The 13,671-nt window shown below is 43.9% G+C and overlaps 1 protein-coding gene across 3 annotated transcripts in view; it reads left to right on the forward strand.

Annotated features, from left to right (window-relative positions):
• amacr (alpha-methylacyl-CoA racemase) overlaps positions 1-13,671 on the forward strand; it is a 53,425-nt gene that overhangs the window by 19,793 nt on the left and 19,961 nt on the right. For all 3 annotated transcript variants that reach the window (XM_052525823.1, XM_052525822.1, XM_052525821.1), the window contains one exon: positions 2,864-3,024. In XM_052525823.1, the coding sequence (XP_052381783.1) occupies positions 2,864-3,024 (161 nt within the window). The remainder of the gene's footprint in view (positions 1-2,863; positions 3,025-13,671) is intronic.

A 13,671-nucleotide genomic window follows, 5' to 3' on the forward strand; every position in this document is an offset into this window, starting at 1 on the left:
CCTTGCTCAGAACATGAGAACATATGAAAGCTGGTGGTTCCTTTTTAACATGAGTCTTCAATATTCCCAGGTAAGAAGTTTTAGGTTGTAGTTATTATAGGAATTATAGGACTATTTCCCTCTGCCATTTGTATTTCATTTACCTTTGACTATTGGATGTTCTTATAGGCACTTTCGTATTTCCAGTGTAACAGTATAGCTTCCGTCCCTCTCCTCGCTCCTCCCTGGGCTCGAACCCCAACACAACGACAACAGCCGCCATCGAAGCAGCGTTACCCCAAGCAGAGCAAGGGGAACAACTACCAGAAGGCTCAGAGCGAGTGACGTTTGAAACGCTATTTGCGCGCGCTAACTGGCTAGCCATTTCACTTCGGTTACACCAGGCTCATCTCGGGAGTTGATAGGTTTGAAGTCATAAACAATGCTTGACGCACAACGAAGAGCTGCTGGCAAAATGCACGAAAGTGCTGTTTGAATGAATGTTTACGCGCCTGCTTCTGCCTACCACCACTCAGTCAGATACTTGTATGCTCAGTCAGATTATATGCAACGCAGGACACGCTAGGTAATATCATCAACCATGTGTAGTTAACTAGTGATTATGATTGATTTGTTTTTTTATAAGATAAGTTTAATGCTAGCTAGCAACTTACCTTGGCTTACTGCATTCACGTAACAGGCAGTCTCCTTGTGGAGTGCAACGAGAGAGAGGCAGGTCGTTATTGCGTTGGACTAGTTAACTGTAAGGCTGCAAGATTGGATCCCCCGAGCTGACAAGGTGAAAATCTGTCGTTCTGCCCCTGAACAAGGCAGTTAACCCACCGTTCCTAGGCCGTCATTGAAAATAAGAATGTGTTCTTAACTGACTTGCCTAGTTAAATAAAGGTATACAAAGTAAAAATAAAATAAAATACAGATTTTCCGATTGTTATGAAAACTTGAAATCGGCCCTAATTAATCGGCCATTCCGATTACTCGGTCGACCTCTATTCCAGAGGCAGTTTGAGTTTTGCAACCGAGGACAGACGATTTGGCGGTCCCGTATTGTGCACTTGTGTGCTCTACCAGTGTGACCTACCGCTGTTGCTCCTAGACGTTTACACTTCACAATAACAGCACTTACAGTTGACCGGGGCAGCCCTTGCAGAGCAGAAATTTGACGAACTGTCTTGTTAGAAAGGTGGCATCTTATGACCGTGCCACATTGAAAGTCACTGGGCTATTCAGTACGGACCAATCTACTGCCAATGTTTGTCTATGGAGGTGCCCGATTTTATACACCGGTCAGCAACAAGTGTGGCTGAAATAGCCAAATCCACTAATTTGAAGGGGTGTCCACATACTGTGTGCATATACTGTGCCTTTTCCTATATTGTTGCAATCTGTAATTTGGATAGATTTTTTATTTGGAATCCATGTAATGGACATACACAAAATAGTCCAAATTGGTGTAGTGAAATGGGGAAAAAATCACGTGTTTTAACTAAAAATAAATCAAACTTAAGTTATGCGTGCATATGTATTCACCACATTGGCTTTGAAGCCCCTAAATAAGATATGGTGCCACCAATTACATTCAGAAGTCATATAATTAGTTAGATTTCACACAGGCGGACTTTGTTTAAGTGTTACATGATCTCAGTATATATATACACCTGTACTGAAAGGCCCCAGAGTCTGCAACACCACTAAGCAAGGGGCACTATGAAGACTAAGGAGCTCTCCAAACAGGCCGCCCACAAACTCACGGACCAGGCAAGGAGGGCATTAATCAGAGAGGCATCAAAGAGACCACAGACCAAAGATAAACCTGAAGGAGCTGCAAAGCTCCGCAGTGGAGATTGGAGTATCTGTCCATAAGACCACTTTAAGCCATATATTCCACAGAGTGGCCAGAAAAAAGCCATTGCTTAAAGAACAAAATAAGCAAACACGTTTGGTGTTTGCCAAAAAGCATGTGGGAGATTTCCCAAACATGTGGAAGAAGGTACTCTGGTCAGATGAGACTAAAATGGAGCTTTTTGGCCATCAAGGAAAACACTATGTGTGGCACAAACCCAACCCCTCTTATTCCCCCGAGAATATCATCACACAGGTAAGCATGTTGGTGGCAGCATCATGCTGTGGGGATGTTTTTCTTTGGCAGGGACTGGGAAACTGGTCAGAATTGAAGGAATGATGGATGGCGCAGGGAAATACTTGAGGGAAATTACTTAAAAATCATACAAAGTGATTTTCTGGATTTTTGTTTTAGATTCCGTCTCTCACAGTTGAAGTGTACCTATGATAACAATGTACAGACCTCTGCATGCTTTGTAAGTAGGAAAACTTGCAAAATCGGCAGTGTATCAAATACTTGTTCTCCCCACTGTACACCAGCGGAACCCATCCAACTTGAAGGAGCTGGAGCAGTTTTGCCTTGAAGAATGGACAAAAATCCCAGTGGCTAGATGTACCAGACTTATAGAGTCATACCCCAAGAGACATGCAGCTGTAATTGCTGCAAAAGGTGGCTTTACAAAGTATTGACTTTGGGGGAGTGAATAGTTATGCATTCTCAAGTTTTCTCTTATTTCTTATTTGTTTCACAATAAAACATATTTTGCATCTTCAAAGTGGTAGGCATGTTGTGTAAATCAACTGATACAACCCCCCCCCCCAAAAAAATATATTTTAATTCTAGGTCGTAAGGCAACAAAGTAGGAAAAATGCCAAGGGGTTGAATACTTTCGCAAGCCACTGTAAGGACTTATCATTTAGACTAGATTTTTTTTTTGTTGGTCCATACAGACATTAAGAAAGGATGATGTATCCTCCTCCATCTCTGCTTCTCACTCCATGTATTCCTCTCCTCCTGTGTCAGGCTTGTTGTCCATGCTGGGCCGGAGCCACGAGAAGCCCTATGCTCCTCTGAACCTGTTGGCTGACTTTGCAGGCGGGGGTCTGACCTGTGCCCTCGGGGTGGTCCTGGCCCTGCTGGAGAGGACCAGGTCGGGAATAGGGCAGGTCGTTGACACCAGCATGGTGAGTACGAGATCACATCAGCTCAGTTGAGGTCTGAGCAGATTCATAAGCGACATTTATACCCACAGTGCTGTTCACAGTACGCTGCCAGGCATCAACAACACCTACAGTACTGTTTTCTGTACCCCTCCATATCATCTAAAGGCTTATACATTGCAGCATACAGATTTTTGCCTGAAGAATGACGTAGGATATAATGTATATTTAACAGTAGATAACACTGTGACATTGAATATATAATATAATAATATATGCCATTTAGCAGACGCTTTTATCCAAAGCGACTTACAGTCATGTGTGCATACATTCTACGTATGGGTGGTCCCAGGAATCGAACCCACTACCCTGGCGTTACAAGCGCCATGCTCTACCAACTGTGCTACAGAAGGACCACAAGGGCACTCAACAACAGCAGAAACTTCCAAACAGTTTTTTCTTTCCTACCCCCATAACCTGAACACTGCTCAGACACAGAAATCACAACACAATCAGCATGTCTTGTGGTTAGCTCAGTACAGTCTCACAACACTTTGTAAAATCCCAGATCAATTCTATCACTAAACTAACCCAGTACCACAATCACAACTGAAAAAAGTAAAGAGTACTGTATCTGTGATATTTTTAAGCATTCTCATGTACAGTAGCATGTGAATTTTAAATGCCATTCATGTCCAGTATGGAGATTAGGTGGGATGTAAGATGTGCTCAGTACTTGACTTAGGCAGGAGCTCACCGGAACTGAGTACTTGCGCCTCGTATAGTATAGTATTGAGGAGTTCCTGCACCTAAATATACCGAACAAAAATATAAACACAACAACTTCAACAATTTTACTGAGTTATGGTTCATAAAGAAAGGAGTCAATTGAAATAATTTCATTAGGCCCTAATCTATGGATTTCACATTACTGCGAAGGTGCTCCGCCATGGGTGGGCCTGGGAGAACATAGAGAACATAGTCTCACCAACTTGGGAGCCAGGCCCAGCAAATCAGATATTTTTTTTGTCCTCACAAAAGTGCATTATCACAGACAAATACTCCTAATTTTCAGCAGCTGTCAGGGTGGCTGGTCTCAGACGAACCCGCAGGTGAAGAAGCCGGATGTGGAGGTTGTGATTTTGAGGCCGGTTGGGCGTACTGCACAATTCTCTAAAACCGCGTTTGGTAGAGAAATGAACGTTCAGTTGTCTGGCAACAGCTCTGGTGGACATGTCTCAAGTTGAGGGAGCTTGCAATTGGCATGCTGACTGCAGACATCTGTGTGGTTGCGCAACAAATCTACACATTTTATAGTATCCTTTTGTCCCCAGCACAAGGTGCACATGTGTAATGAGCATGCTGTTTAATCAGCTTCTTGATATGCCTTACCTGTCAGGTGGATGGATTATCTTGGCAAAGGAGAAATACTAACAGGGATGTAAAACTAATTTGTGCACCAAATTTGAGAGAAATAATCTTTTTGTGCATATGGAACATTTCTGTGATATTTTATGTCCGCTCACGAAACATGGGACCAACACTTTCCATTTTGCGCTTATATTTTTGTTCAGTACATAAACAATATCAGCACCTACTTCAGTCCAAGTCAAGCACTAGATGTGCTCAAGATGTGGTTTTATTGACTTTTGCCGCACCTCACTGTGTCATATTTTTATTAGATCCCTCGACGCTGTGATGCCTGAAGCACCATTTTCAATGAATATATTAACGTCCTCTCCATGATCGCTGTAAACATTACATTTTGCCTAAGGCTTGTACTTTTCTTTTTCCTCCAGGGATTGTTGGTACTTTTCCATAGCTTTTCTAAAGTTAGTGACCCCAATTTTCAGGCTAATACTGTGTATTAAGGAGATCTCCAAATGTACCCCTCCAAATAATTAGACTGTTTAAGTTACAGGAAATATCCTATTGTAGCTATTAAAATGCATTCTGTAAACCAGCAAAGACATAATTATCTTTATGTAGACAGCATCTGTAGGCATACAAATTGTATACAAGCAGCCGGCTACTTTCTGTTCATGCCTGTGATGTAGAGGATTGATGCTTTATCAGTAAGGAGTACATGTAATATGCTGATAACTGCCTCTGAGGGGCCATGACAATCATGTCGTTATTGTTGGTCTGCAAGGCAATTATCCCTGACATTCTGTTCAATGGCAACCATTTCAAAAGATTCCCTTAACCTATCGCCACAGGCAATCAAACCAGGCAAATATGAACACAACTGTGAGGGGTCACACTGACTGCCGATAGGTACTTAGCACACTAGGAGGTAATTCCTTCTCTTGCTAGAACAAAAGACACCACTTGCTGCGTACTGACCGAGTACAAACGAACCAGACGTTTCAAAATGTAGAATCGTCTGCCTGTCGGTGGCCAGCAAAGCCAATCAAAGAGCACTACTGTCTGCGTGAGGTTAAAAGGAAAAAAGCGGCACTTTTCCCGGTGTCATCCACCACCTTTTTCCTTGTGACTTTTTTTTTTTTTGTACTGTCTTTTTTTTGCAATTTTATGAATGTGTTATTCAATGTGGGTCTTACGGGCTGTAGTAGTAAAGGCCAAATTCAATATATCAAATGTAAATATTTTTGGGGGGAACACTTAAAGGGGTCCTAAAATTCTAAATCAAATAGCTAAATGAATCATGGTATGACCATCTAAAAACAATTCCGTATGTCACCCCCGACGGCATAGACTCATGGGAATTAACACAAAATAGGTAGCTAGCTATTTACCTAGGTGTCTGACTCTCGTCAGCTAACAGGCAGCTGCTTCATTCAAAAACATATACATAGTGATTTAATTATAATGTTACTCGCTAAGCTAGTTGTGGCCATCTGGCTAGTATCAACAAGGGCTTACTACAAATTCTAGCTAGCTAGCAACCACACTAGGGCATCTGGCTAGTTAGCTAACATTGGCTATCTAGCTACAAATTTTAAGCAGGCAAAAATAACGGTACTGACATTTTGGGGTCTGGAGGATTTTAACGAGGCTGACGGTGGAAGATCTATGTTAACAGCAAAAAATGTACTGCCGGACACTCTTGTCAGAGGTGATAAACTGTTATTGACCTATATCCATCCTGCCCTGCCTTTCAGTATTTGAAAGCCAAGTTAATAAACAGATCACTGACCATTTTGAATTCCACCGTACCTTCTCCACTATGCAATCTGGTTTCCGAGCTGGTCATGGGTGCACCTCAGCCACGCTCATGGTCCTAAATTATATCATATCCGACATTGATAAAAGACAGTACTGTGCAGCCGTCTTCACCTGGCCAAGGCTTTCGACTCTGTCAATCACCGCATTCTTATCGGCAGACACAACAGCCTTGGTTTCTCCAATGACTGCCTTGCCTGTTCACCAACTACTTCTCAAATAGAGTTCAGTGTGTCAAATCGGAGAGCCTGTTGTCCGGACCTCTGGCAATCTCTATGGGGGTGCCACAGGGTTCAATTCTCGGGCCGACTATTTTCTCTGTATAAATCAATGATGTCGCTCTTGCTGCTGGTGATTCTCTGATCCACCTCTACGCAGACGACACCATTCTGTATACTTCTTTGGACACTGTGTTAACTAACTTCCAGACAAGATTCAATGCCATACAACTCTTCTTCCATGGCCTCCAACTGCTCTTAAATGCAAGCTAATCTAAATGCATGATCTTCAACCGATCGCTGCCCACACCTACCCACCCGTCCAGCATCACTACTCTGGACGGTTCTGACTTAGAATATGTGGACAACTACAAATACCTAGGTGTCTGGTTAGACTCCTTCCAGACTCACATTAAGCATCTCCAATCCAAAATTAAATCTAGAATCGGCTTCCTATTTTACAACACAGCCTCCTTCACTCATGCTGCTAAACATGCCCTCGTAAAACTGACTCCTACTGATCCTTGACTTCGGCGATGTCATTTATAAAATAGCCTCCAACACTCTATTCAGCAAATTAGATGTAGTCTATCACAGTGCCATCCAGCCTTATCTCAGCTCACTGGTCACCATAGCAACATCCACCCGTAGCACGTGCTCCAGCAGGTATATTTCACTGGTCATCCCCAAAGCCAACTCCTCCTTTGGCCGCCTTTCCTTCCAGTTCTCTGCTGCAAATGACAGGAACGAATTTTAAAAATCACTGAAGCTGGAGACTCATCTCCCTCACTAACTTTAAGCATTATCTGTCAGAGCAGCTTAGCGATCACTGCACCCTGTATACAGCTCATCTGTAAATCGTCCACCTAACTACCTCATCCCCACATTTATTATTTTTTTTGCTCTTTTTGCACCCCAGTATCTCGTCTTGCACATCATCATCTGCACATCTATCACTCCAGTGTTAATGCTAAATTGTAATTATTTCGCCACTATGACCTTATGTGTTGTATTGGAAGTATTTTGTTATAGCGTTGCCGGCGCATTTTACGGTTGTTTGTCGCTCCTGTGTGGTCAGAGGTTACTGCAGCCAATGAGGGAGGAGTAGAGGATGAGTTCTATTTCTTGGGAAAAGTCACAGATGTTGGCGACTCAAACAATGCATGGACAGTGGAAACTGCCAATAAATGTACTGCAATAGACCTTTAGGTTGACACGGGGGCAGATACAATTGTCATATCAGAAAAGACTTATAGCACACTAAAAAAACATGCCACAACTGAAGAGCACAGTAACTAGACAGCCCAGGGGGTAAACTGAACTGCATGAGTCACTTTACAGTTACTACTATTTGGAAAGGACAGCCGTTTTAGGTTCAAAGTGTATGTGTTAAAGACAATAGAAGAGGTCAAAAGCGCAGAAGAGCTCGAGTGCTAATCCTGCAGACCTGAGCAAGCTGAAGATGAAACCAATCAAAAATAAAATGATGGGGTACCCTACAGTGTAAACACAGCCAGACGTGTCTCACTGCCCATGCCCCCCTAAGGCGAAAAAGGAGCTTGACCGCATGGTGGCGAGTGGCGTGATCATGGAGCATACAGCGGTGTGCTCCTATGGTCCTGGTGCCCAAGAAGAACAAAAATCATCTGAGGTTATGTGCTGATCTGAGAATGTTAATTTACTCAGTAAAAAGAGAGTCACACATTCTACCTACATATCCTGCCAAAGCTGGCTGGTGCCAAGGTGTTTTCTCTTTTAAATGCAGGAAGTGGCTTCTGGCAGATTCCACTAGAGAGAGAGCGTGTCAGGCTTAACATATTCATAATGTCTTTTGGAAGGTACTATTTCAGACTTCCATTTGGAATCACTAGTGCCCCAGAAATCTTCCAGCATGAGATGACAGGGCTCCTGAAGGACTAAGAAGGCGTGGCCATTTACATGGATGAGATCCTTATTTACTCACACAACAGAGGATGATGTGAGACTCCTATACACACTGGAGGATGCAGGTTTGAAGCTCAACCCAGGCAAATATCTACTGCGACAGAAACGTCTCAACTACATATGACATCGCTTTGACGAGAATGGCATTCTTCCTGATGATGCCAAGGTCCAGGCCGTCACCCAGCCGGAGCCGGCAAGCAACGTGACTGATCTGAGCAGTGTCCTGGGTATGATCCTCTACCTAGGCAGGTACCTACCGGGTCTAGCTGATGTCACCAAACCACTCAACGAGTTGCTCAAGAGTGATGCTGCAGTGCAGGAGGAGGCCTTTAGGAAGTTAAAGCAACTCATCCTGTTCTGGCATTTTATGACATGACAAAGCCTATCATAGTCAGTGCAGATGCCAGTAGTTCTGGGTTAGGCGGGGTCCTACTACAGAAATACGATGGACAGTTAGTCAGTAGCTTATTGCTCCAGGACTCTCACCGATGCAGAGAAGCGCTATGCACAGATGGAAAAGTTGTGTCTCGCAGCAGTCTGGGCATGTGAGAAGTTTACCAGGTATCTGTATGACCTAGATGCATTCACACTGTGATATACCAGACCTCTCATTCCACTGCAAAGACCTTGACTTAGTGCCTTTGAGGCGCCAGAGACTGTTGATGTGCATGATGCGTTAGAACCCTACACCCGTTCCAGACATCCGCAGGCAGCTGTTACGTAAAAGATTGCAGAGCTGACCAGTATAATCGAGGCCTATGAGGCCATGCTGTATGATCCGCATGCTATCTCACCCACCGCGTTTGACGTCGTCAAGTAGCAGAGCTGCAGATGGTGAAACACTGTGACAACAAGATGGCCTAGGTATGCCAGACAAGTTAAAAGCCTACTACACCTGCCGACAGCACCTCTCAACCTCACAAGGACTAGTGTTGTATGGTAATAGAATAGTAGTGCCACAAAACATGAGAAATGAGATGTTAGAGCGCATACATGACGGACGTTAGGGTGTTTTGAAGTGCCGGGAGCGAGCTAGATAGTGGTGTGTGGTTGCCTGGAATAAGTAAACACATCCAGGAAGTAGTCAGTCAGGTTTCCAAACCTATTCAGGATCTTCTGATCTCCACTCCCCAGTCGCCCATAGGAAGGAGTAGGAGCTGACATATGTGAACTCAACAAGCAAAACTACCCGATAGTTGTGGAATACACTATATATACAAAAGTATGTGAACACCCTTCAAATGAGTGGATTTGTCTATTTCAATCACACCCGTTGCTGACGAGGCACGGTCATAGGAGACCACCTTTCCAGCAAGTCAATTCGTAAAATTTCTGCTCTGCTAGAGCTTCCCTAGTCAACTGTAAGTGCTGTTATTGTGAATGGGAAACGTCTGGGAGCAACAACTACTCAGCCTTGAAGTAGTAGGCCACACAAGCTCGCAGAATGGGACTGCTAAAGCGCGTAGTGCTTAAAAATCATTTGTCCTCGTTTGCAACACTCAAAACCAAGTTCCAAACTACCTCTGGAAGCAACGTCAGCACAAGGACTGTTCGTCGTGAGCTTCATGAAATGGGTTTCCATGGCCGAAACATCTGCACAAAAGCCTAAGATCAACATGCGCAATGCCAAGCTTTGGCTGGAGTGGTGTAAAGCTCACGGCCATTGGAGTCTGGAGCAGTGGATCACGAGCAGTGAATCACACTTCACCATCTGACTGTCCAATGGACGACTCTGGGTTTGGCGGATGCCAGGAGAATGCTATCTGCCCCAATGCATATTGCCAACAGTAGTGGAAGAGGAATAATGGTCAGGGGACTGTTTTTCATGGTTGGGGCTAGGCCCCTTAATTCCAGTAAAGGCATACCTTAACTCTACAACATTCTAGATAATTCTGCACTTCCAACTTTGTGACAACAGTTTGGGGAAGGCCCTTTCCTGTTTCAGCATGACAATGCCCCCGTGCATAAAGCGAGGTCCATACAGAAATGGTTTGTCGTGATTGGTGTGGAAGAACTTGGCTAGCCTGCACAGAGCCCTGACCACAACCCCATCAAACACCTTCGGGATGAATTGGAACGCCGACTGCGAGCCAGGCCTAATTGCCCGACATCAGTGCCAAACATCAGTGCCCAACCTCACTAATGGTCTTATGGCTGAATGGAAGCAATTCCCCGCAGCAATGTTTCAACATCTACTGGAAATCCTTCCCAGGAGAGTGGAGGCTGTTATTGCTCCCTATCCCAGTCTGTTGTCCCCATATGCTTCAAGATGGTTACCATTGTTTCTGTACTCAAGAAGGCAAAGATAACTGAACAAAATGACTACCACCCTGTAGCACTCACTTCTGTCATTTGTGAAGTGCTTTGAGAGGCTAGTCAAGGATCATATCACTACCACCTTACTGGCTACCCTAGACCCACTTCAGTTTGCATACCGCCCCAACAGGTCCACAGATGACGCAGTCGCCATCGCACTGCACACTGCCCTATCCCATCTGGACAAAAAGAATAGCTATGTAAGAATACTGTTTATTGACTACAGCTCAGCATTCAACACCATAGTACCCTCCAAGCTCATCATCAAGCTGGAGGCCCTGGGTCTCAACCCCTCCCTGTGTAACTGGGTCCTGGACTTTCTGACGGGCCACCCCCAGGTGGTGAGAATAGGAAACAACATCTCCACTTTGCTGATCCTCAACACTGGGGCCCCACAAGGGTGTGTGCTCAGCCCTCTCCTGTACTCCCTGTTTACCCACGACTGTGTGGCCATGCACGCCTCCAACTTAATCATCAAGTTTACAGACGACACAACAGTAGTTGGCTTGATCACCAACAATGATGAGACAACCTACAGGGAGGAGGTGAGGGCACTCGGAGTGTGGTGTCAGGAAAACAAACTCTCCCTCAACGTCAACAAAACAAAGGAGATGATCGTGCACTGCCCTCGACCGCAAGGTTCTCCAGAGGATGGTGCGGTCTGAACAACACATCACCGGGGTAAAGTACCTGCCCTCCATGACACCTACACCTCGCGACGTCACAGGAAGGCCAAAAAGATCATCAAGGACTACAACCACCCGAGCCACTGCCTGTTCACACCGCTATCATCCAGAAGGTGAGGTCAGTACAGGCACATCACAGCTGGGACCGAGAGAAGCTGTTTTTCAGTCTATCTCAAGGCCATCAGACTGCTGAACAGCAATCACTGACTCAGAGAGGCTGCTGCCTACATTGAGACCCAATCACTGGACACTTTAATAAATGGATCACTAGTCACTTTAAACAATGCCACTTTAAATAATGCCACTTTAATGTTTACATATCTTACATTACTTATATCACATGTACATACTGTATTTTATACCATCTACTGCACCTTGCCTATGCCGCTCGGCCATCGCTCATCCATATACTTATATGTATGTACGTATTCTCATTCATATTCTCATTCATTAGATTTGTGTGTATTAGGTAGTTGTTGGGGAATTGTTAGATATGTGTATATTAGATAGTTGTTGGGAATTGTTAGATTACTTGTTAGATATTACTGCACTGTTGGAACTAGAAGCACAAGCATTTTGCTACACTCACATCTGCTTACTCACACCAGTAAGATTTGATTTGAGGGGGGGACCAACTCCGTATTAATGCCCATGATTTTGAAATTACATGTTCGACGAGCAGGTGTCCCCATACTTTTGGTCATGTAGTGTATTTTTCTTTCTGTGTGCGCGCTGCTATTTAAGCACTGATATTTAACCCTTTCTCCTATGCTAAGTCTCCTCTTACACATCTGAACAGCCAATGCATTTCTGTTGCTAGACAGAACCTTAGTGATATCTGTTCTTCACCTGACCTGACCTCTGCCCCAAAGTGCTCACTCCTCCCCAACTTACGGCTGTCATGTTGACTGACTTTTCCTCCCATCGGATCCCTGATGGCTAACAAATAACATATCCGGACAGAATGTAAACATTATACATTCCTCTCTCTCCCTCAGTGACATGAATAAGTATGTTTCATATTTTCAGAACCCAACAGCGCAAACCAGATGGGATGGTGTTTCGCTCCAGAATTCTTTGTGAGCTTTGGTTAAGTGTGCCTTGAATTCTAAATAAATCACAGACAGTGTCACCAGTAAGCACTCCCACACCTCCTCCTCTATGCTTCACGGTCGGAACCACACATGCGGAGATCATCCATTCACCTACTTTGTGTCTCACAAAGACACAGCGGTTGGAACCAAAAATCTCAAATTTGGACTCCTCAAACCAAAGGACAGATTTCCACTGGTCTAATGTCCATTTCTCGTGTTTCTTGACCTAAGCAAGTCTCTTCTTATTGGTGTCGTTTTAGTATAGGTTTCTTTGCAGCAATTCGACCATGAAGGCCTGATTTCACGCAGTCTCCTCTGAACAGTTGATGTTGAAATGTGTCTGTTACTTGAACTCCGTGAAGCATTTATTTGGGCTGCAGTCTGAGGTGCAGTTAACTCTAATGAACTTGTCCTCTGCAGCAGAGAACTCTGGGTCTTCCTTTCCTGTGGTAGTCCACATGAGAGCAGTTTCAACATAGTGCTTAATGGTTTTTCAAAAGCACTTGAAGAAAGTTTAAAAGTTCTTGACATTTTCAGGGTTGACTGAACTTCTGTCGTTTTATCTTTGCTTATTTGAGCTGTTCTTTCCATAAAATGGACTTGGTCTTTTTATCAAATAGGGCTATCTTCTGATTGTCTCAAACGCATTAAGAAGGAAATACATTTTTAAAAATGTAACTTTTAACAAGGCACACCTGTTAATTGAAATGCATTCCAGGTGAATACGACATGAAGCTGGTTGAGAGAATGCAAAGAGTGTTCAAAGCTGTCATCAAGGTAAAGGGTGGCTACGATGAAGAATCTGAAATATATTTAGATTTTAACACTTCTTTGGGGGTTACTACATGATTTGGTGTGGTATTTCATAGTTTGATGTCTTCACTATTATTCTACAATGTGGAAAATAGTACAAATAAAGGAAACCCTTGAATGAGTAGGTGTGTTCAAACTTTTGACTGATACTGTACATTTTAAAATATGCAAAGGGTGATGTGTTGTATTGGAACTATTTTATTATAGGGAGTATATTCATGATGTCATAAATTAGGTAAGTCAGTTCCCATGCACCCTTCAAGTATTGGAGCGGCAGGTAGCCTAGTGGTTAGAGCGTTGGGCCAGTAACCGTATTGCTGCTGGCTCGAATCCCCGAGCTGGCAAGGTAAAAATCTGTCGTTCTGCCCCTGAACAAGGCAGTTAACCCACTGTTCCCCGGTCGGCTGTCATTGT

Source organism: Oncorhynchus keta, chromosome 9 (assembly GCF_023373465.1).
Source record: "Oncorhynchus keta strain PuntledgeMale-10-30-2019 chromosome 9, Oket_V2, whole genome shotgun sequence".
NCBI lineage: Eukaryota > Metazoa > Chordata > Actinopteri > Salmoniformes > Salmonidae > Oncorhynchus > Oncorhynchus keta.